General features: G+C 46.3%; 1 protein-coding gene across 6 annotated transcripts in view; it reads left to right on the top strand.

Annotated features, from left to right (window-relative positions):
• The window catches only part of CAMTA1 (calmodulin binding transcription activator 1), a 234,801-nt gene that overhangs the window by 49,884 nt on the left and 160,140 nt on the right, over positions 1 to 24,777 (top strand). For all 6 annotated transcript variants that reach the window (XM_015648182.2, XM_015648184.3, XM_015648185.2 and 3 more), the window contains one exon: positions 11,756 to 11,823. In XM_015648182.2, coding sequence (XP_015503668.1) covers positions 11,756 to 11,823 — 68 coding nt within the window. The remainder of the gene's footprint in view (positions 1 to 11,755; positions 11,824 to 24,777) is intronic.

Here is a 24,777-nt window from a genome sequence, read left to right as displayed (position 1 = left end):
ATGGTGCCTGAAACCTGTTTAGAAGAGTGACTCTGAGAGGGAAGGAATTGTTAATAAATGTTCTGTCTGCACAAACTGTAAAATATTCATTTCAGTCAGTTATTTCACGTTACTGAGCAAGTGCAAGAAGAATGAACTTTCTGAACAGCTTAAGGTACAATTCAGTAATAACCTGAGCCATTTAATGAATTAAATATTTAACATAATTTGCATATATTAAGTGATGGGATGACGTTTTTCTACTTCTGTGTTTCTTTGTGTATCTGGAATGGTGCAGCCTTTCCTCTTCACCACTTAGAGTGCTCCAGGGTAGGCACTGAGGAAATGGCATTTTTCATCCCCATTTGGAGCCAAGCAAACAGGAGCCACACTAGCTGAAGGCAAGGGCACACACAGGCACAGCCCAAGTGTTTTCAGCTTGGCAGCATGGCTCATGTAAGCATTGCTTCTGCTGCCATTTCTGTTCTTGATGCTCCCAGTCCCACAAAACACAATTTGTTTCCTTTTTATTTTTTTGTATTTTTTTTAATCAAATAGTATTTTAAGTGCAGACAAGAAGCTGTCTGCACATGCCAGAGACTCCTCTTGGCAGCACAATGCGCAGGGCCTGGGAACTGCCCTGTTCTGATACTCCTGGAGCATAGCTGGGACTGGCACAAAGCCCATCCCTGGGATGGGCCTGCCAGGCTGTCCCCTGTGGCACACTGGCACCTGGATGCCACCTCTGTGTGCCCAGCACATTTGGCACTGCTGGCCCCTGTGGAGTTGTGGCTGAGCTGCCCTTGGGGATGCTGAGCCTGCCCGTGGTGTCCTCGTGAGTGGCATCCCTGAGCTGGCACTGCTGTCAGATGGTTGCTGGGTAAAGTAAGGCAGTGAAAAGCTCAGGAATGGGAAATAAGGGAGGAACCTTGGTGCTTTCCCCCATAGAAAGAGAGAGAGCTGTAACAGGTGTTGGGTGACCAGTGCATCATTCTCAGCAGCTCTGGGAGGAGGTAGCTGGACCAGAAATTGCAGTTCATGATCCAAGCAATGGCAGGGCTGGGTTTTCAATTATACCAAATTAAGGTGTGACTTCATTAATGTTCCCTAACTTAAGTGCACTTTAATTCATTAAACTCTTCTGTTCTCTAAGTTGTCTCCCTTCAGGAAACTCTAGAGGGAAATGAAATGTCTCAAGGAATGTGTGTTTGTATCTGTATATAGATTTATAGATTTATAGATATATAGGTCTCTCTGATTCCTGTGAGTGGGTTTGGGTGGTTGCTCAGAGCAGGAGCCCTGGGGAGCACAGAGTGGATCTGGGGTGACCAGTGTGGCTCACAGTGATGCACATCCAAGGTGTCCACCACACTGTGCCCCAATGCCTCACTTACTCAGTGGTAATGCCACTAACGCTGACCCTCACAGGCTGGATGAATAATGCATCTGCTCTTCCAATCCCCATTACTTGGTGTTTTTTGCATCCCACACACTCTGTGTTGTGTCAGTCATTTGCCCAGTTTGTAGTTTGTTCAGGGCTCTGGGCTGATTTTCCAGCCTGTCTGAGCCTCACTCGGAAATGCCTTCTGTCATGTTCAAGTGGCACCTTCACACTGCTCATTTCCAGGTCGTTGGTAAATATGAAGCAGTAAAGGAAATATAAAAGGAGTTCAACCAGGAATCCCCATCTGTCTGGGCCTGCAGAGCTCCTGGATGCCAAAACTGACTCTCCAGAATTTTAAAGGATTAAAACCAGAGAAGAGCAGAGTAATTCTGAAACACATCCCTTTCTTTGATCAGCAAGATTTTAATTTTTTTAAAGTATATATTTTTAAACTAATGGGAAATTAGCCCACTCCTGGGGATGTAAAGCACAGCCTGGCACAAGTGTTCAGGGTCCCCTCTCAGCAGCTGGATTTGAGCTGGGTGAGCAGAGGGAGGGATGTTTTCATCCTGCTGTCAATGTGCCTTGACAGAGCATTAAAGTCAATATTACCCTAAAAATGTTCTGCTTTCATAACAGGCAATTTTATTGGTGTTGAAAGTGCTTTGTTTGATTTCGGGAGCCATTCATTACAGGATCAGGGCTTCAAAGTGAAGCCAATTAGTTATAAGAGCTACTTTTAAAAAGCTTTTTTCCAAACACCAGCTTGAAGGTTAGAAGGTGGTGAATGGGGAGCCTGTGCTGGGGTGGCCCCACTGCGGTGTTGGTACCACTGGGGCCACATCCCCCTGGCTGAGGCCACATCCCGGCAGGAGCAGGAAGCTGCAGCCACACTGCGTGTGGTGGCTCGCCCCCTTTTCTATATTTAGTAAGAAATGCATCAGCATCCCTTTTACTCCCTGAATTCCCTCTGGGAATGGAGCTGGTAAATAGCTGTCGCACTAAAAATAACACCTGCAGCAGCCGCTGGCAGCCACGTTCCCTTCCCTGGCTGAGCACAGAGCCAAAGGGCTCCCACCCTGGGAGCAGATGTTGGGATTTATGATTATTTAAAAAAAAAATAACCAAAAATCAACCACTTAGAAATATAAAGAGCATGAAATCGCCTGTGATGCTTAACCTTTGGAAAGCAACATCCATGCTGTCTGCCGGCTCCTCTCCGTGAGAAAGGACGCAGCAGCCCCAGCACAGCCTGCAGCAATGTTCCGTGTGCTGGCAGTCCAGAGGTCACTGGTGTGACATGGCATCAGCCCTGCTTTTCACCAGCCTTCTGGTCAACCCCTTTCCAAGGATAAATACAGGGAATCCTGGGCACTTTGGCCAGTTTGCTGTCCTGGCACTGCTCAGAAAGGGAAATGGCTCTTTCACACAAACATCCTTTCTTCTGGTCATTTTTTTCCCTTGTCATTTTTTTCTTATATGTTCTCTTAAAGGCAAGGATTAACTAAACTTTAAGAAGTCTGAAAATAGCTCACAAGGAATTTACAGTGCTCTGGTTTTATGGTTGTTTCCTTGCAGTGCCAACACAGCACATTGTCTAGGGTTTGGTAAGTGCATGATAATTCCAGGTCAGAGGGGCAGTTTCCATAGATGGGAGCCATCTGGCAGCTGCCAGGCACTCTGGGGACAGACCTGCTGTGCCCTCTGGGTCACAGGCCCTGCTTAATCATCATGGCTGGATCCTGACACGGGGCAGAAATATTTCCTCTTTCATGCCCCCCACAGAAGGGAGGATGGTTTGATGACAGCTGTGAGCGTTGTGAGTTCACAGGAGATGATCAGCACTTGGGAGCTGCCTCCAGAAACTGGACATGTTGTTCCAAATTTTGTGAAGAATCCATCAAAATGACCCTCAGATGAGCTCATTTGGTTAAAGCATGGTGTGAATAATGCCAGCATCAAAGGTTCAATCGCCATACAGGTCATTCAGTTACGAGTTTGACTTTATGATCCTTCAGGGTCTCTTCCAAGTCAGAATATTCTGTGATTCTGAATTTACCAGGGAAGATCTGAGGAGGAAAACCCCAAACCAAAAAACCTCACCAAAACCAACTAACCCAGCAGCACCAGCCAGGACCTGGGGACATCAGCACAACTGGCCTGGGCCTGAGCTGGCTTGGGACAGAACCACTCTGTGAGGTGTCAGAGGCATCTCCCACAGTGCAGTGCAGAGAGCCCTGGCTTTCTGCTAATGGCTCTGTGGCTTCTGAGTAATAAACAATTAATTATATAAATGTCTGAATAATGCTTTTTCTGGCTGCTTCTACTTGATTACTCTTGTATTTGATATTGGTCCTTCTGTTTAGATGGTTTATTTCAGTGGAGCAGCATGAGATTAGGGACTTCTGTACAGGCCGAGCAATGTGCCTCCAGGAAGGACAGCCAGAAGCCATGACCCTCTCATAGACTGTGGTTCTTTTGGCATCTTGAATGCTTAAAACCCCTTTTTGAATTGTACTGGTGCTTCACAGGTTCATTCCAGACACTGTTCCTGAGTTTTCCTCAGCCTGGCCATGCTTGGGTACAGGGCTGTGCTGTGCGACTCCAGGCTCTACCATGTTCTCTGTTCACAACTGCAAAACATGAAAAATTCTTCTAGGAATGATGATAATGAGTAGCATAGGTATTTTTTTTTTAACACTGAATGTTGTTTACACAATGATACAGGACACTTGTGTGGTATTGACAGAGCTGGGAAAACCTTCAGTGTAAGCAATGGAAAATGAATAAACCCATTCATTAATGACTTCAGGTGCAGCAGCAGATCAACTGGATCTTCAGGAAAAGGGATCCTTGTCCTTGGGATGGAGTGGAATAGATGGAGCATGAAAGCACCAGCATCCAGGACTCCTGTTTGCACTAATTAAGATGTGAGAATGAGGTGGTGGGATGACAGCAAAGCATTGGTTGAACCAGTAAAATGTCTCAGTTCCTGCTATTCCTGGATTCCCCTGCTATTCTCAGATTTCTGAGCTTTGTGGCTCTCAGTCTGACCAGCAGCATCACTTGAATGCAGCTTTTATCATGATTGAATATGTATATTTTAAGAAGGATTTTAATTCTATTTGAAACAAGAAAATGCCATAAATCAGCAGCAGAATCTTTTAACATTTACAGTTTTAAATGAATTCCTAGTGAGAGTCTCTTAAGCCAGATTTATATCTAACTGCATTGAGCTGTTACGTGGGACTGAAGAACTCTGACAGAATTAGACATAATGCAAAAACATGCTGAAAAGACAGTTCTGCAGGACTGTGGCACATTATTATGTCAGAGCATATGGGAGCGAGGAGTATGTAGAAAGGGGCAGTTTCTGGGGATATTTCCCTTTTAATGATCCTTGCATTGGAAGGACTTTGGAAGGGCTTGCTGCTGCCTCCATGCAAGAGAAGACAAATGGAGCAGGCCCTGATGTTCTCACCTCGTTGGGACAGCAGTGCCACTGCCAAGAGTGGGACTGGTGTGTCCCCCATGGCAGGAGGGACTGTCCGGGCTGGGGGGTTGGGCAGGTTCACAGGAGATCTGCTCCATTCCCCAAGATGCAGTTGGACTTTGCCACTTGGTGGAGGAGAGCTGCAGAATATTCCATGTTCCTCCTGGTTTCTGTGGGAGATGAGAGCAGGGCAGCATCTCTGACAGCACATGCTCACTCTGGAGCAGGGGAATGTGCTTTGGCATCTGCAAGCCACGTGACTGTTGGAATTGTGTACAATAATTGCGGTTTTTGCTATTACACTGTAATTAATGCATCGTAAACAAAGGGATCTTAGTGAATTTTCTTTTTTGTAATTCCACCTCATATCTGACTCTTTCAGGCTTCAGAGGACAAGGGAACTCAACCAGCAGTGCCAGCAGGATGCCAGTGTTTGTTGTTCTTTAAATCACAGGGTTTAGTCCAAGGTCATTTAAAAGAAAAAAAAATCACATAATGACCTGTGGGTGTTTTCCAGTAACTCAAGATTGGGCGTTATTTGTTACTGCTCTGTTTTACTAACTGTCCCTCAGTGTGGGGCCTAAATGGAAGATAAAATCCATCCTAATTCTATTAGGCATGGGCTGATGCAAGGGCTGACTTTGCTCTTCCTTGTGACTAACACTTCTGAGTGCTTCAGGGCAGCCATAGATGGGGGTTGTGCCCAGTTATGCTCTTGCTTTTCTAAAGACCCAGTGTGTCTCTCAGTTTGCTCTTGTTCATATGTTTGGCAGGTGAAGGAGCTGAGCAGATCTTGTTCAGCTCCAGGGCCTGTTAGTCACTGCTTATGCTCTTGATTGGGGTTTTTTTTCCTTCTCCTTTTTATGTTTTTAAAGACAATTATTTCTTGTCCAAATCTAGTTTTTTCATATTGAAAAACTTCACTGAAAGTGAAATGTTTGAGTTGTTCCATTTGCTACTTTTTTTTTTCTTTTTTTTTTTCACTTTGTTTACTTTTTTCCCCCTTCTTCTGCCCCTTTCCATAGTTTTCTGTGGGACTCTGTCCACAGCAATTTGCAGCTGGTTTTTTGTTGTGCCAAGGCTGCCATGGGTTTTCACTGCTGTGGTCTTTTAACCCCAGGAGTTTGTCAGAGCTACTCCAGCACTGGCATCCGAGGACAGACATCTCTCCTGATGGTGCTGGGTGCACGAGGCCCCAGCAGTGCTGTGGAACACCAGCACAGTCAGATGACTTGATCAGCCATCACAGCTCAGGATTCCTAAATGTCACCCTATAATATCTAATTAAGATTGCAGTTTGAAGACATCATGTACTTTAATTGAAAACTGTAGAGTAATCTATTCCATTTTTTTTCCTGTTAAATTAATAGTGTGGACCTTTAGCAGATGGTTGGTGAGACACCATTATTAATGAAAACATCCCCCCTCCTGCGATCCCGCCGCCCACTGCCATGCAGGGAACCAAGGCGAGCATCTCCCAAACCACAGGCATTTCCCACTGGGTGGCTTTAGTGCCCTGTGGCACCAGACAGTGCTGCCAGGGCTGCCCTCAGGCCTTTTCCTGCAGAGATGAGCTCAGCCAGGCTGGCTGGGTAAGGGGGACAGCAGCAGCCAGTGGGCTGTGGGCCATCTCCTGCTCTCTGCAAACCAAGGGAAGGCGGCACTTTGGGCCCCAAAATGGTGAGGGTTTCATCCATTAGGGCAACAGACCAAGGGCTTCAGCCAGTCTGTGGTATTTTCACAGGTATGAATAAATGTCTCTGCACCTGGCAGGAAATTCATGGCATGAGTTGGAAACCCAAATCCATGCAAGTCTGGCCTGACACGTGCTCCGAATGGGCAGCCCTGGGCAACCTCTGACCTCCAGCCACAGCTTGTACTGCTGACACAGTTTGTCAGCAAAACAGCAATAATATCTGAGCTTCATCCCCTTCTCAGCCTCAGCATAGGCAGATCAATGTTTCTGCTTTGAGAAGTTGCAGACAGGGAACACTTCAAGACCAAATCAAGTCTGAAATGGCAGTGAAGCATTCTGGTGTAGGAGTGTTGGTCAGCCCACAGTTACCTGACCCTCCTGTCCCTGCTGGACACTCTTGGGCCCACTTTGTCTTTCTCCTGCTCCTTGTTTCACCCAGCTCATGAGCAATATCCCTTTGATAGTGTTGCTGATTTAGGCCAAACAACTGGGCAAATGCAGTGGGATTGTGATTTTTGTTCCCATGATGCTGAACAGGGTGGTGTGAGTCTGCTCTGTGTGGTGTTCAGAGCAGTTTGTGGTTGGGATATTCAGAATATTAATGGCTTTTAGAGTGCGGATGGGAAGGAAATGAAAAAGGCTCAATCCCAGCTGAGAAGATGGTCCACAGTCAACATGAATTTTTATTTTCATTTCAGAGCAGAAGGATGATAAGGAAGTGATGGGCTGTCTTTATAGCAGAGGGGACATGGTGAATTCCTAAGAGAAGAAATGTGCTTGCTTAAGAGATCACAGCTTTATTAGCTTTGTGGTCTAAGTCTAGGGATGAGTACAAACTCTTCTGCTTTCTCATAACATATGCATAGATTCAGGCTTATTCATTTGGGTGCGTATAATTCATACAAAATAATAACTTGAAATTCAGACTATTTTTTTTTTAATGAGCTACATGTTGCTTTGAGACCAGAGGATGACCAGAGCTGCCTGGCCCAGGGAATCCTGCAATCCTTCTCCCTTGCAGTTTCTCTTTTTATTTTGAGTGATCAAGTGGGAATTGCTGATACCTTGTGATGATGCAGGATGACCTGGAGGGGGTTGAGCTGAGAGGAAGGAGCCAACACTCAATCCATGGCTTTAGAGAGAACCCATTAATTGTCTGTTTCAGTGTTTTTTAGAACTTACTCTTCCAAAAAAATGTATGTGTTCACTGGAAACCCTTCAGCTCAGAGCAGAGTTGGCACCTTCCTGTGCACGACGGGTCATGGGCCTCTCTGGATCCCTGCCCGTCAGTCTGTCCTGTGCTTTGTGGCCATGTCCTCTCTGGCTCCTGTGCATGAAGACAATCAGCTCTGCAGCAGCAGCTGCTGGGCAGCACTGAGTGCACCAAGGGAGCTTCTTCCTCCCTGCTGTCCCTGTCCCTGCGCCACTGGCTGCGGCAGTGCCACTCGTCCTCACCGCGGCGGCTGGGACATGGCGGGTGAGATCAGGTCGCCCATGTGCCACAGCTCTGGGCCGTTATGTGCTGACATTAAATATTGAAGTGTCTGAGGAGCTGCAGTCACGTAGCATTGGGTGGGGAGTGTGTGGTGGCTCTGCCACTGGGCCTGAGCTGGGAACACCATGCTGAGTGGTGCCACACTGGCACGAGGCTGAGGGGGCAGTGGGAACATCCTTGGTGGTGGCTGTCTGGAGACGGTGGAGCTGCTTGTGTCCTGTCTCACACAGCTCTTTGGGCTTCCCAGCTGGTGGCTCCCCGGTGCATTCACACTAATAATCTAAACAAACTTTCCAGTTTACAGTGCAAAATAAAAATAAATGCACACCTAGATAAAATGCTTTCAGCCTGAGGAGCCAAGTCTAAGCTAAACCACAGAATTATCTGACCAAGTTTGGGATAAAACACAGCTCGAGTGATTTAAGTGTTAAATAATCTCATTGCTTTATGGGGTGATTTCCTGAGATGGTCAGTCAAGCCTGTTCTCACCAGTGTGAGTGGTGAGCTCAGTCCTGTGGGCACTCAGAGAGGGAAAGCCACATGCTGAGCATTGCCCTGGGATTGGCTGACACACTTGGAAGTGGAGCTGGATCCACACAGCTTTCAGAGGTTCACCCTTTCCCAGCAATGCTCACTCACTTTACTCTGATAGTGATTTCAAAGCTGGGAGAGATTGGGTGTGGGTCTGGGTGGGGCATCCTGGCACAGGGGCTGCTGCCCATGGTGTGTGATGCCCTTCCCCATGGAGATAAACTTGGGTTGCCCCCAGGTCCACCTAGTGCCACCTGGGCTGGCTGGTGCTGCAGGGGGACTCTCTGGTGACGAGACTGAGCGTTTGTGTCACGTTCAGGCGTCCCTTGATTTCCATCACTTGCTGTGCAATCACTGTGGAGCCAGGACCAGCTGGGGTTTCAGAGCCAGCTCTGTCTCGTCTGACCTTGCTGGTGCCATGCTGCCTTTCGTTTGTAGTTCAGGCAAGAAGCAATGGGAAAAGGGTTTGATAGGAGACAAAAGCAAACAATAGCCTTGCTCCAAAGATACGATGAATGGGATATAATTGGATTTTTTTGTGAGGACATTGATTTGACCCTGTGAGACACAGAAAGAATCATTAGGGGAATTAACACGCATTAAAATGCAGGGTTTTATCAGAGGGCTTTTATTGTGGCCATAGTTTTGTTTTTAATTATTTAACGACTTTGTGTCTTCTGGTGATAAATCTATTTCTTCCCTCTTTTTTCAAAGGGAAAAAGGGTGTTGGTGTGACAGCAGGGTACTCAGCCCATGCAGCTGCTGAACCCCAGCCCTGCCTCAGCAGCCCTGCCTGAGCCCCACCATGTAGACAGGGAGCCACTGGGCAGAGGCATCTCATGCAAACCTCTGATCAACCACCAGTGCTGGGCTGAGAACTTTCCTCTGCAGAGCTGACATAAAGCTGTAGTCAGAGAAAGCAGAACATATAAGGAATGGGGTTGAAGGAAGAAACACATCCTCCTTCCCCAATGTGTATCTGTGGCACTGACTGGCAGCTTGGCCTTTCCTCTGCCCAAACATGAGAGAGCCAGGCCAGCAGAGTAGAAACCCATGTTCCAACTCATGGGAGCCTCTCATTGCTGCAGCTCCTCCAGCTAGTGACAATTTGGGATTAGGTTTTCACATGTGCCTGGCATGGGCTGGCAGGAAAGAGCAGAGTGAATGAGCCCTTGGTAAGGCTGAGTTCCTTCACTTGAAATAGTTTGGGGTTTTATGCCACAGCAATGTATTTGTTCATCACAAAAGTGAAAAATGGCTTAATTCTCCTTACAGAAGTTAAATTTTAGTAGGAACAGGCAAAATCCCAGACTAATCTGAACCCCCTTAGCTGCCTTGGCATTGAAGGGGTTTTTTTCTGTAAATGCTTGCTTGCCTGGTGCTGGGGAGGATGTGCAGGGAGCTCCTGAGTGTTCCTCAGTCTCTCCAGGGCTCATCTCACTGTACAGCATGAGGTGACACTGGTTTGTAGCATAGTGAGCTGAGGACACACAGTGTGGGATGGGTTGGAAATAGAGCTCTGCTGATTGCAGCACTTTTGGTGGAATTACTGCACTGGCTTTAAAAAACCCCAGAGATCTTTTTTCATATTTTCTGAAGAATTTTAGTTACAGAGTTCTTTGGTGGTTTTAGCCTGTTGGAAATCTGGGGTCAGACCTTTTTGGCCATGTAGCATCCAGATTTCAGCCCTTGCATTGGATTCAGGTGCAGCTGCTGTGAAACTGTGAGGATTGGGAAGGTCATCAGTGTCAGTGGTGGAGGTCTGCACTGGCTTTCTTTGATGCTGAATTTTATTTAGGCATTAGCCAGAAATTAAAAAGAGGAGTTTTTGGAGCTTCATGCCGCTGCTCTGTCATGTGTGTGTATGGGGATCCCTTAAACCTGCAGAGACTGGCTTGGGAAACAAGGGGTGCGTCGATGGATTCCAGGAGAATTTATTTGCAGTGTAAACATGTTGGTCAGGAGTCATTAATATGACATTCACACAGCTCTAATAAAGTACATAACACGGAGATCTGGCACCGCCACAATGCCCAGAGGACATTAAGTATAAGTCTTAAAACCAAGAGTATTGGAAACAAGATATTTTTACGTCTCGTTTGGGAGTAATATAATTGCATTTTGTGGCTCTAGCAGATGCTTGGGCCAGCTGGTTGGAGAGCATTGTGGGGGTTTTTAGCTTTGGTACTGTAAGCGACAGCCCTTATATAGAGCTAGCTAAAAAAAAATAATAAAAACCCCTCTCCTGGTGGAAAGCCCTGGCGCTGGCGTGTGTTGTGCTGATGGGAGGTACAGCCTGGGGACACTTCTGCTGGAGATGATACTGCATGTGGTTTGGGGGTCTGATTTGAGGCATTTGTACATTGAAGGCAGTTTCACTGACCTCACTTGTTCGGCTTTTGCTATGCAGGCCCTTCTGAGAGGGCTGGGAGGTAATTTTTGGAAGATAACCATCAAAACCCTACACGCTTCTGAGTATATCGCAGGGGGCTTATTTTCAGCACAGTCCCAGGAGTCCATGGCCATCTCTAGATATCAGGACACTGCTGGTGTGGTGACCGTTGCCACCTTGCGACCACCCTGGGTTTGTACCCAGGCAATGGATGAACGTCTGTCCCGTGTTCCTCAGGCCTGTTTACAGGCACTGTCGTGAATTATCTCGCTGCCGCCGATAATTTCCTACAAACAAATCAGTTCTGATCTGGAAGTAATCGCCCGTATCATTCCTGCAAGTGGGAGCAATGACTTACGTTGATGTCACCCGCTGGCTTTTTATGGCAACGATTAATAATTCAGTAATTCTCTCTGCAGTGATGCTGTTCTATTTATAAATATTTTATTTAGCTCCCCGTGTCCGTATTGTCGCTACCCTCCCCTTTGCTTCCTGACGTCACACTGGGCTCGCGGCGATGCCGTGGTCACCACAGTTACCAGCAAATTCTCTGTGCTGGAAAATGTTAATGCCTTTCCTCATTTGCATCTCTTCATTGTCCTGTTTAAGCCTGGCCTTGGTGGTGTGGATGTGAACGTTTACTGAGCGCTCTCTGTCAGTCAAAACCCAATTTCAGCTGCAGCCTGGCCCCGGGGTAGGCGGCTCCGTGTCTCTGTTGTAAAACTTTCCAGTTCCCAGCACAGCCATGCAAGTAACTCTGTTTTCTTTCTGCGTTTCTCTTTCAGGAAATTGCAGCTTATTTAATAACGTTTGAAAAGCATGAGGAGTGGCTAACAACCTCCCCCAAAACCAGGTAATGTTCTCCTGCTCAGCACATTGACTCTCTCGCGCTGATGACTTGACTCACTGATCAATGCCTTGACCACCAAGTGGAAACTCCCAGTCATGCCTGATGGCTTGTGACACCAAACTCTCATTAATTGCCTTAATGAGCATTTTATTGAATGAAATCAGATTGATTAAAAATGGAACAGCTACAGTCTTGGCAGGTTAAAGTTTTAACCCGATTGCTCAGGATTTAATTGTATCCCTTCAGATGAGCGGATCTGAAGCCTCTGAGCAAGGTTGTGGGCTGTTTATCTTGACAGAGCTCCCTTGCCTCTAACTTTAAATAAATAAAAAAAGCACCAGCCCCACCATGTTCTGCCTGCTCACAGACAGGCACGGGGATTGTTTGCGTTCTGGTGTTTCCCTTGCTGGGGTTAAGTGTTTGATGGTGAGGAGGTCCCAAAAAGCTGCATTAACAGACATGTTTGCAGTTTATTATTCAGTAAATGTCATGTCTTCTTCGTGCTGCCATAAATGTTTAACTTCTCGCTCCCCTGGGAACCCAGACATGGAGTTTTGGCTGTGGATGTTTTCCTGCTGTTTCAGCTATGTTCTGGCTCCATACGTTTCACTAACGCAGAGAACAACTCTTGCTTTCTGGTCTTGCTGGGCTTTTGCTGTCTTTCTTTTTCCCAATCCACCCCTTTCCTATTGCAGCGGGCTGGGCCATTGGAAGGAGCCTGCTGGGAGCCAGGTGAGAGAAAAGCCTATTCTAGCATCCTGCATCCCAGCATCATCCGTTGCAGGGGCCGGTGCTGCAGGCGCCCGGAGCAGCGTGCTCCAGGTTTGGCATCACCTCCTGCTGCCATGTCAGTGGGACACAGGCAGCAGTGCCACCCTAACGAACAGCACAGATTAATTCCAGGTGTTCCACAGCACCCAGCTGAGGAGAGGATGGACGTGGAGGCCTTCTCTGCACCTCTGCAGTGCAGCTGTGCAGGTGGGGCGCACAGAGGACCTGCTTTCCATGAAATATAGGAACAAAAGAGCTGTGTTGTGTTGTTGTTTTACTTTTGTGGGCTTTCCCCCCCAGACTGTTTATTTTGTGACATCGGTAAGTAATGCATTTGTTTGTTGTATTAAAACGTGTAGCACCTGGGAAGGAGATGTGGGAAACCCAATTGCTTTCTCAGTGGTTCTCCAAGACCTGGAATTGCCATGGTGGTGGAAGGTCCCTGAATAGATCTTTCCTGCTGGTGGCAGCTGTGAGGATCTCCTTGGCTGCAGAAGAACAGGTAATTCAGTTACTATTAGCAATGTTTTTTCCTGGGTTGGTAATCCAGTTTCAGAATTAATTCAAAACAATTTCTGGCTGAGCCTTTGCCAGAGAAGCCTTTTAAAGGGTCAGAAAACACATTAACTACATGCTATCATTAAAGATACGACATTATAAATGTTTTTGTGGCAGCATCTTCTGATCTTAAGAGCATGGTTTGCTAAAGGCAATGCATGAAAATAATTTTCTGATGAACATTTCGTTACCTTCCTCTTGTGTGTTTACACTTGGAAGAAAGAATGTCCCAGGAGAGGGAAAGTTGTGACATAAGTTCAAGGTCCTTTTGAAATTGTTGAGTTAGTTTTCTATTTATTTTTTTTTTTAATATAAAAATTAATGGGAAGAGTTAAATGCTGAGTTGCTACAATCAGGGCTCCCAGTATTACAGAATTAATGACATTGATTTGGCACTGAACTGGAACACTCCCCTGTTCTTTGTTTGCTGCTGTGGGTGCTACTAATTTCATCTCACAAAATTAATAAGAATTAATTGCACCACTGACACATGCAGAGTTTCCTAATACGATGATGTATAGTTGCTGTGAGGAGTCACTGCTGGATGGATGCTGTGGGGGCTCTGGGTGTGTGTGGGAGCTGCTGCTGCTGCAGCTATCGGCAGAGGGTTGATATTGGTGGTGGGGTTTTGGTGCTGTGCAGCTCAGGCATCAGCAAAGGAACTGCTGCAGAGGGTCAGGCCAGGCTGGGCTGTGATGCCTCACAGATCACTGAGCTAAGGCAGGGGGTGGCAGTGAGGGACAAGATGCTTTGGAGCTGCTTTGGAGCTGAGCTTGGTGTCTGAATGTTTTCATCTCTTTCCCAAACAGAGGTTCCCGTGTTTACAGCACGGTTGGGTATTGCTTTAGTCATGGACATGGAGGGGAGGCCCTCTGGCCATTGTGGTGGCATTGAAGGAGCTATGACAAACCTTTGGAAAAAATTCCTTTTTTATGAAACTTCTTGTTGAACGACTCCAATTGATTGAATACACTGATATAAATGTACTGGAACATTATTACAATAGTCTTTTGAGCACTCCGGTTGATCAACATAAATTAGCGAGTACACCTCGCAAGCATCGACCTTGAGGCTCCCTTGGAATGGTGTTTGGTTACTTGATGATGTGCTGGGTAATCCGCAGCGGGTGTTCCGGCAGCGGGGCGGGGGAAGCGTTCTGCTAATGCAGCAGGGCCAAGTGTCTGACATTTCCAAGTTTAAATGCAAATCACGATGACAAAAAAAAAATTACTTGACATTTATATATCAAGTAGAACTTAATTGTTATTTACTTTGGAATTTCAATGACAAAGTCAATTTTCTGAGTCCAGAAGCATTCTGCCAGAGGAAGATACTTTGCTTCTCTGTTGCCAGGTGTCTTCTGCCATTAGCATTTGTACAGTATTTAAAAAATATTCTTGAGCAATCTGAGGTGAATTCTCTCTTTCACAAGTGGGCAATGGAAAAGCCTTGGCTGTGCCCAGAAGCTGCAAGGTCAGTTTTCCATCTGGGAATGCAGTTCAGATGTGTTTCTGCCCCTCTGCTTCATATCTTGGAAAGGACACAGGGGGATTGCTAGGGGAACCAGCCCTACTCCATGGTGAGAGCAGGATGGCTTCAGTCCCTGGAGCCTTCCCACCTCCTGTCCAGGTGCCCATTGCCCTGGAAGCACACCCTGTGCCTTACCTGTCCATCAATCCAGCGTAAGGAACATCCCCTGTCTGGGATATCTTTATCAGCAGCATTGTAAAGAAAAGTTAGGATCTTGCAGTATATTAATTCTGTATTAAATAATTAATAGTAAAATTAATTGAATTACTCCATTTTCAGGTAACAAATAGGGTAATAAATATTCATAACTTATATTATTAAGGGAATTTCCATTTCCTATGTCGTTAAAGTGAGATTAGGTAAGGTTGGCTTTAAATGAAGATTGAAAACAATTGTGCTTTGGAATTAATTCACTGTGTTAGGCCATTACTTTGTGAGTCTTCTTTCCAGAGTGCTCTGTGTGAGAGCTGTCCCACTGCATGGGGTGGATGCTGCTGCCAGGATGTCCTGGCTGCTGGGAAATGAGACACAGGCTCCCTGTGGAGGAGAAGCTCATGGGAACTGGAGGCTGTGAAAAAGCAACTGCCCAGAGCTGTGATTGGTAGCAAAAGTTCTGTCCATCTCCCCTTGTGCTTGTTGTAAATAAAAGCCCTCTCGAGACCTTATTTAGGCTTTCAAGGCACATTTTAAAGGTCCTGCTCTCTCATGTGGCTCATTCTCTCCACAGGTTCCAGGACCATTAACCTTGCCTGTGGGCAGTGCTGAAATTTGGGTTTTCTGCTCATGCTGCTGGAAGCTCTGCTGGCATGTTTGGGGTTGTGTACGACCTATTTTCCTTTGTCGAAGGCAGTGTGTGTGTGCTGTCAGCACTCCTAGCTTGGGATGCTGCTTGACATAATCCCTGCTAAATGTGGCACATCTCTCTTTACACTTTATAGATTTCATGACTCTCAACACTTTTGTCTCGCTGCTTTCAGTATTTCCTTCTCTTTATTTTCCCTGCAGAGAATAAACAATGCACAGATGGGTTTTAAGAGCCCTTAGTTCATATAGATTTTTTAGCTGCTGTGGTCCAGGGGTGTTGAGACACCAATAATGAATTCTTCTAACAGCTCACTGTGTTGATTGTAAAGTGACCTAAGGGCAGAGTTGCTGGGAGCCATCCAGATGCCTGGCCTCACTCAGGTGATGGTCTTCAAGTATTCCTTCCAAATTCTTCCCATGGCAAATCCAGCCTGGTGTGTGCTGGTCCTCTGGGAGAGCTTCCCTCTGCATTTAGCTGGCAGCTCAGAAGGGCTGTGTCACAGCAAAAGATGTCACTGGCCAACTTGGACAACCAAGGCAATAGGTCTGTGTTTCTGTTGTGGATTCATCTGGGACAGAGCTGAAGGTTGGCCCTTCCAGCCCAGCAGTGGCTCTGCAGCCCCTGTGCATGGTCACCAGGCTTGGGCTCTCCCACATATCAGAGGGATACGTGTCAATGGTGGCTCCACAGCTGCTCCATGCACACAAGCAGCTGCCCCCACTGCCTGGCTTTGCAGGCACACAGGGCTGGAGTGCAAAGACCCCTTCCCCTCTTCATGTGGACTCATAAGAGTCCTCCAGCATTGTCCCTTGCAGGAGAGGAAAACTCTGGAAAACATGGAATCCTGAGAAAAAGCAATTATCTGATAAAAAAGCAGTGAAATAGTTCAGCAAACCCATCTGCCTGCAGCAAGGCTTGGTAGATTTTTCTGTATGGCCAAGGGAAACAGCATGGCTTTGGTCAACACAGACATTCAGTATTTGGCAGGCTCTGACTTCTCTTGATCCCATGTGGGAGGATGTTTAGGGTTGAGGAGGCTGCTTGGTGTGTGTGAGCCTCCTGTACTGGGCCTGTGATTGGGGTTCCTGGGCTGTGGGATCAGTGAGGAGCTGCCCTTGTCCTGGGTAGAACAGAGGAAAGGAAAGAGTGTGCTGGAAGAGGTGTTGGGCTGAGGCTTCTGATGGTCACACCCAAACCTGGCAGACAATTCCATATTGTCCAGCATTCTGTGCTTCCTATCAAAGGGGGCTGTGAAGGACAGGGCTTGATGGCTGTTGTGGAACCACCTTGGACCTGCCCTTTCCTGCATCACGTGTGTAGTCTGCAGAGCAACAGGAGACCTGCTATTTGTTCTTCAGGCTGTTTTAAACAGCAACAAAATGAAAGTCTTTGTTGCATCTTAAAGACTTTTGTAACTTAATTTATATTCTCATATGGCACTGAAGAACCTTCTTTTGTCCAGGAGGTAAGATATTCAAAAATAACCTTTAAGTTGCTCCTAATTGACCCTTAATGTTATTCTCTTGTTTCTTCCAATACATTCTCTGTGTCAAAAACACCATCCAGCAACAGCTTGTTGCATCTTAATGGCTGCAGATGGCAACTGATGAAAAATAAACTTTTTATTTGAGTTCTTTATTTATTGACAAGGATTTTTACATCCAGGAAACCTGGCCCTGAGGTTGGAATGCAGGGCTGAAGCAAGGCACCGTGACCATCTCGGGCTGGCAGGGATTGGGCAGAGGGTACCCTGTGTCCAGGGGGTTGATGCTTTGATTTCCTGATGGGGCCAGTGTCTTATATGACAAGCACAGTGCTATTTAAGTTGCCCATTGGAATGCTAGCCAGCATGTGCTAGAAACATGGAATTGGGGAGAGGATGTTTGTGCCTGTGTCTGCAGAGCAGCTGGAAGCATCCCAGAGGACCTGCTACTCAGGCTGGAGAGGACAGATTGCTTTGTGTTGTGGTTGCTGGAAGATGAGGAGCTGCCTGCAGACGTTAAGGTTTTCCTCTTGGTGCTGAACAAGTGTGTGTAGGCAGTGAGCAGGCTTTGCTTTTGCTGTGGTGTAAGGAGTAATTGCTTGGCAGGCACAGGTGCTGTAGGTGTGCATTGACATTGTAGTGAAACACCGGACAAGTTTGTGATTCTGCTCAGCCCAAATGTGGAGCAGTTGGTGGGTGAGCAATAATGAAGCTGAGTGCACTGATACAGGTGTTCAGGTTTGAATTTTTCTTTTTTTTCTTCCTAGTCCTGAAAACACAGATTTACAACAATCTGGCAAAGATTCTCCTCAAGTTACACTTGGTTGGCGTTCTTGCTACGTGCACTGTAACAATACTTTAATATAATTAAATTTTAAATTCCATGTAGAATCTGGTGGGTAGGCAGATGTACCGGTATGTTAAACTTTATGTCACTTAAAAATGGTTCTCAAGTACATCAGAGGGAGCCCAGCCAGCTGTAAAATGATCTGCTTTATGGTGCTGCTTCGCAGCTTTGGTGTCTGTGTTTTAATTACAGATGTACCTAAAGTGTCACAGCCTCGGATAACTCTGCCGGGCCGTTTTGTTTCCTGTAAGTTACTGACAGGAGGTAAAGTGACATGAGGGAAGGTGCTGCTGGGGTTTTCCAGAGCTGCTGTTTGTGGGAGCGTTGAGTTTCTGACTCGTGCTGCAGCAGCTTTGTTTCCTGTAAACAGACAGTGCAGTGTGCTGCCCAGGGCTGCTGTACCTGCTGCAGCATCACCAGGATGCCAAGTGGGAAAAGGGGTTTTAGGAGCTGCCTTGCAGCTCTGGGCAGGTGGGTGTGTGTTGGGACTGGTGTGAGGAGTGGCTTTGTGGCTGCAGGCTGGCAGACACCTGTTGGGACTGGTGTTAGGGTGGGTGGGCATCTGTCCCTCTGCAGCCCCTCTGCTTCCCTTCCTTTCGTCCCCAGTACCAGCACCCACCAGCTCCCCACCAGCTGAGATGAGCTTTGCCCACATTTGCTCTGCAGTAAGTGGAGACAGTGGCTGGGATCAGTGTAGGGTGGAGATTTCCAGTGCTGTAAAGTGGGAATCTTGTTGCTTGGCAGGCAGAAACCATTAATGGTGCTGTTTCTGGAAATAAAGAAGTGGCCTCGTCCCGAGGCATCCCACGTGATGATTTGCCGAGTTGTGCAACATGATTTATGCCTAGCTGTGGGATTATTGTTTTCTATTGATTCTGAGGGAGATGAAGCATCAGTAAAAGCCCATCAGAAGCCTCCCAGTGGAATGTGAAAGCTTGAAGCTTTCCTGACAGAAATCCTGTTGCCTCTTTGGTGGTGACTCAAAACCCACTGCCCAGCCAATCTCAAAGCATCACTTTGCAGTCCTCCCCTTTCTCCTTTCAGCATTGCCTGTCTCTGTCCAGTGAGGATGTACTTGTTGCTGCAAGGAGGTGTTGAGCTGAGAGGTACTGGGGGATCCCTTGGGGATCCTCTGGCACCCTCTGCTTCCAGCATACAGTAGCCATGTCACTCCCTGTCCTTTGTCAGAGCACATGTGATTCCTGCTGCTATCAGTGAGAGTGAATTGTGCCCACAGTATTATTCCTGTATTTATTTTGTAAATGTCAACGATGAACTAAATTAAGATAAATAAGGCTGTTCCATTTCACTGTTCAATTTACAAAATTTTGATAAGACCAATAACATCTGTCCTGGTTCCATCTTTTGGCTAGCTGAAGGCAGCTGTGGGTCTGACAGCTCTGCTCCACCTGTTTCCCAGCAATGTTTACAGACAGAGGATGTACAAGTGAGACATTAAGCCATTTGGTTCTGCCTCTGCTCTGCCTCTGGTAGAGAAGCTGAGTGGGTGATGTGGCTGACAGAGAGCTCCACCCTCACAACTGGAATTGTGGTGTTGCCTTAAGTGCTGTTGTAAAAGGCAAGTGAAGGGTGAAGACAGTGCTGTGAGTTGCAGCGATGCAGCTGGGTGGAAATGGACATGAGGGACACTCTAGGTAACGTATAATGTAACATTAAATCCTAGTTTCTGGAAAGGGGAACTCTGGTCTCCTGGTTTCCTCAGGAGAAGTCACCAACACTCACCCTGCTTATGAGGTGTCAGGCTGGGGGTGCATTCCTCTCCCTAGATGTGGGCCTGAGGACCAGAGCAGCATATGGAGTATCCCTGCTGTCACTCCATGCCCTCTGGAAGGTGACCATTTATTTCTCATCAGTTGAGCCTCTTGCACAGCAAATGGGTCATGCAGGGGAGATCTTCTTGCTGGATAAGCAATTAGCTAAAATAAACTACTCAAAGGACAAATTATGCAGGACTCTTGCCCTGTAACAAATGAATTAATTGACTTTGGTATTTGTGGGATGTTCCCACTATTTTATTTAATTCTCTCTGGCTAAAGGGCTCCCGTGTTTCCCCCTGCTCTTAAGCTGCTGTGAGTAAACAGGGTATTAGGGGTTGATTTACACAGTTACAAGCAAAGGAAGCAAAGTGACAATTGCAGGAACCTTTCCACATTTCCTTAAGAGAGATAAAACCTCTTTTAGCAGCATGTCCAAGAGCCTCTGTTTGACCTGTTTCTCTGGGGTGCCATCAGTTCTCTCTGCAGCCCCACAAAGCTCATTCACAGCAGTATGGGAGTGTGGCACAGGGGCTGAAATCGTGACCTGCACTCAATTGCAAGGGCTTTGGAAGCATCAGTGCTGCAGGGCACCAGTGGGGCTGCTCCTGGAACCACAGTACAGTCAGGAGCCAAAGTGGGCTGGTGCAGGGTTGGGGCTGTGTCTCTGTGGCAGTAACCCAAGTTGTTTTGAAGGCTTTGTCTGGATCTTTGGAAGCAGTGAATCTGTAGCAGTGTGTTACCTGGGATGTCACACAGAGCAGCACTGCAGGAGCATTACAGGTCCTGGCCCTCGGCTGGGCTGGTAACTCATGAAACTATTTGGCCAAGTTGCTGGGTTTATTTACAGTAATTAAATTAAAGCTTTGGTACAAATCTTTGCTGTGTAACAGGATTTATCAACAGCTAAGAAAGGGTGATGCTGTTGTACCAGTTGCCAAGAAAATACTCCATGCATAAGGTGACAGGTTCTCCAAGTAGTGCACCATCCCAACTCCCAGTGCCAAGGTGAAACATGGCTCTTCCACTGTTCAGCATTTTTCTTCTACTTTGCAGTATTCAGGCAAGATGCCTCAGGCCAGGGATGGTAACACTGGTGGTGATGTGGTGTGGGGACCTGTCTCCCTGCTCAATGGCATTTGTAATCCCAGACAGCTTTAGCAGAGCCAACTAGTTCTAAATTGTGCAGCAAACTTTTTTTTTTTTTAATAAACTGTGGCCTTTGAGAACAGTAGTAGCCAAGAGCAGGGCAGCATTTTGTGCTCTGCTTTAAATATAGGATATGAAAGATTTGGAGGATTTTATAATCACAGCTTTGCATGCTTGCTCTGCCTTCTCTTCTCCCACTGGTTTTACTCCCAGGCTTTTCTAACTGCTGCTCTTGTCTGCTTTCTTTTCCTCTTCAATCCTTGCTCTCATCTCCACAACTCCTGAAATTTATGAAAAAGTCACTTCTAATCCTGCACAGATCCCAGATCTTGAGAGACTTTTATATCTATTACAGCTTCCTTTAGTCTGCCCACGTGCCTTTACCAAAATCCCTAGTACTGGGTGAGACAGTATTTGGTCTCAGCTGGAGGCACGTGCAGGTGGGAGGGCACCCAAAGCAGGTGATGTGGGCACAGCCCCACTGTTGTAGTGTTGATGTGCCAGAGTGGGCAGGGTAGAGAGGGGGTTCTGCCCTTAGGAAGGACATGAGGGACACTCTAGGTAACGTATAAAAAGGATCAAATGAGTAGGGTTTGAGTTGTTTTCTTCAGATTATGTAACATTAAATCCTAGTTTCTTGCCAATATTAAAAATTTGGTGAAATTGTGGAAAGTGAAATCTTGTATGGCATTAACACAATTGCAGCATCTGACTCGTTGCAGGGATTAGATGAGTCTCCACTTGGCTCCTGAACAAGTAGGTTTCAAACATGCCGAGGATTTGACAGTTGCATCAGATCACAACTGGTGGGAGGGAGGTGAGAGGAAAGCTGTGGAGGCCGTGCTTGGATTCAGGCAGCCTGGGGAGAGGCCGGGATTCCCGGCACGATGCTGGCAGCTCTGTGGGAAGCATCAGGTGTCCGTCAGGGAATGCTTCACGTCCTGGGGTTTGGTTGGGGAAGCTGAGTGCTGGGCTTGCTTCAGGCCTCTGTTCCCATCTTGTGCTGCTCCTGTGACAGCTGAGCTGAAATGTCCTTGTGAGAACATCGCCCTTGGATTTTAACTAAACAGAAAAGGTCGCGCCTTCCTTGAACCAGTGCGTGGGGAACAGTCACCCCTTGACTGTTCTCTGTCAGCTGAACTCAGAAAATAACAGAGATAGGAGGAAAAGGAGGGTTTTGATCAAAGGAAATTGCCCAAACATTGACCCAGCGATGCTGGGTGCTGTGCTGGGTTTGGGGACAGTGAGCGTGGCTTTATAGTGGGGTGACGCAAGGTTTAAAAGGGCAATTTATGCTGACTTGTAGGACCACAAATTAGGGCATGATAGAAAAAGGATTGGCTGTTATCAAAAGTTGGTTTAGGCTAAATTAATCTGAAAATGTGTAATTTCATCTGAACTTAAAATACTGGAATGTAATTAAATTCCAAAGTAGGATGAGCTGAGAGGGTGTAAGAAATGATAAGCATCAGAATAAGACAATAATTGAGTTTGTATTGTAAACATATTCCTGTAGGAATTTGAGATTTTTAAGCTGCTTCATTAGAAATTTTAAGTCAAGAGTACTTAACAGCTTGGGCATGTTTTGGAGAAGTGGTTGACTACTTTTATATTTGTCTGTGTTCTTTGTTTGCAGGATTTTCTATATTTGGGGTTAATTCTCTCTTATCAACTACTAGTTTATTAATAAGTTTGAGGGGGAATAAGGCTTAAAATTAGAAAATGTGTATTTCCATGTGAAGCTGATTGTCTTGTGGACTCATTTTTTTCATCTCATTTTTCCTAAAAATTGAATTTTTAATATATACAATTAATAAATTAGGTTATTACCATTAAAACACTGGTAATTCTGAAGTGCCTCACATGAAATACCGAAGCAAATATGTTGTCTTTGTTCTGTGCACAAGTTACTTGTTCAGTCCATGAGGTAGAAATGAGCCAGGTTGGGTTGTGCTGTCACTCGTGGCAGTTGTGCAGCCAGTGTGAAGGAGAAATGGCTGGGATGAGTGGGGTACTGCAGCAGCATCTGAACAGAGCTGTGAACACTGATTTGAACACAAAGCAGCGCAATTCCTGCTTGTCAGGGTGTTTGAAAACAGCTACAGTTGCTGGTTTGAGACTCCATTCTCTGGTGCCAGCACCTGTGCAGCGAGTGTTGGATGAGGGATGGAAAAAGTGGGTGCAGCCGTGCTCTCAGCTTGCTCCAGCCCCCAAATGCTGTGGGGAAGGGAGGTGATAAATGGAATTTAGTGCCTCTTTGGTGATATTGCACAGCCTGCTCAGGACCGGTTCCTTATGTCACAGAGTTGTGTAGTTTTTTGCAGAAAAAGTTTTTTGCAAAAAAAATGCAGACAGGTTTTCTTCTTATTGACTAAAAATACCCTTAATTCTGAAAAATTACTTTGCGGATCTTCATATTTCACAGACTATAACTAGATTACTACCTTTTACTGGAATACTTTGTGTTAATGAAGACCGATTGGAATTACATAATAGATTTCCTCTAAAGAAGGCATTATGTGGTTATTTTTTACTGTCTGGCATTCTAGTTAATTGCCTTGTCATCATTAATTGATGGGACTAAATTGATATAAATAAACAGATTATATTTGTGAGGTTCATTTGAAAGAGAAGAAGGGCTGAGAACAGGCTGCTGCAGGGCATTCCAGCACTTGCCTTGTTGGTGACTGTTGAAGAGAGCTCAGGCTTGGTCAGTGCCACCACTTGTGAACTCATTTGGAGGATGCACAGTGAGCTCTGCCCTCCTGCTCTGGGAGCGCTCTCTTTGCCCACACAGGGCTGGGGTTGCTTGTGTTGCCTCATCTTAAAACTGACCTCAACAACTGCCTCAGTCCTAAGCTTCAGCCCTCCAAAGAGCTGATGGTCCTGGCTGTGGGCTTAGGACAGGCAGCCCATTCAGCCCAGCTTCTGGGACAGTTTGAGCATCACTGGTTTCCAGTTTAATACAGATTTATGTACATAGTTACTATTAATCAGGAATCAATGGAGTCCCAGCAATTGACGGAGTCCAAGGCAAATCAGCATTTTAAATTCAATTGCAATATTGCAAATGATGCTTTTGCCTGGACAGAGTGAGCTGGTGGTGGCTGTTGAGCAGCACTGTGTCCCCTCTCCAGCCCTTTCCATAGTGCTCTGCCCATCTTCAGGCCTGGCTGTGCTGATGGGGGACAGATGTGTTACTGAACCACAGCTGGGGAGTTGCTCCCTCCCATACCAGCATCACCAGTTCCTCCAGTCTTTGCTGTTTTGCTGCCTGCAGGGTTAGAAGTTCATCAGCTGTTGAACTGTGTTTATGATTTGAAGTGGTTCTCAATTAAAATGTATAATTAATTTATTATTATTCAATTTTCAAATATTTATGGATTTTTATAGTGTCTCAAGTCATGAGTCAAAGGGGAAGAACCCTTTTTCTTCCCCTGACCTCTGCTCTCCTCCCATCCCCAGTGAGATTTTTCCCATTTACCAGCAAAGCCCAGGTGGCTCCCGCCAGCCTCTGTCCTGGGGAGGTGACACCTGCCAGAGCCCAAGGACATGGTTCATGTGCATCCTGGCAAATTTCCCTGGTGTGTGGTGTTTTGGATAAAACCAAGGTACAGCCCCACTTTGACACAGCTGTGGAAACCTTGTTAGTCTGGAGCTGATGGTTGTTACAAGTGGGGATATTGAACAGGAAGTAAGTTAACTAAATAAACAGATTTTTTCTTCCATTTTCTTCCTTCCCCATAAGAACACAGCAGTGTTTGCACACACACATGTGTCGCTGCTGTGCTGGGAAGTGACCAGATCCAGAGCTGAAGTACTGCCTGCAGGAGAAGGCCATCTCCAAATAAGTCTTTTAAAAGTTAATTGGAGCCCTTGGTCCTCGCTGTATCAATCTGTGTCCATGGAGAGAGCAGTTGATAAGGCAGAATGGCTGCTGGCACCCGGGGGCTGGAGCCCTTTGGTCTGTGTGAGCACGGAGAGGGAACGGGGCTCTCCTCAGTGCACCAGTGGAGATGGTGATTAATCTGAAAATAGT

Source organism: Parus major, chromosome 21 (genome assembly GCF_001522545.3).
Source record: "Parus major isolate Abel chromosome 21, Parus_major1.1, whole genome shotgun sequence".
Taxonomy (NCBI): domain Eukaryota; kingdom Metazoa; phylum Chordata; class Aves; order Passeriformes; family Paridae; genus Parus; species Parus major.
The sequence above is the reverse complement of the archived record's forward strand: the minus strand, read 5'-3'. Positions and strand labels throughout refer to the sequence as shown.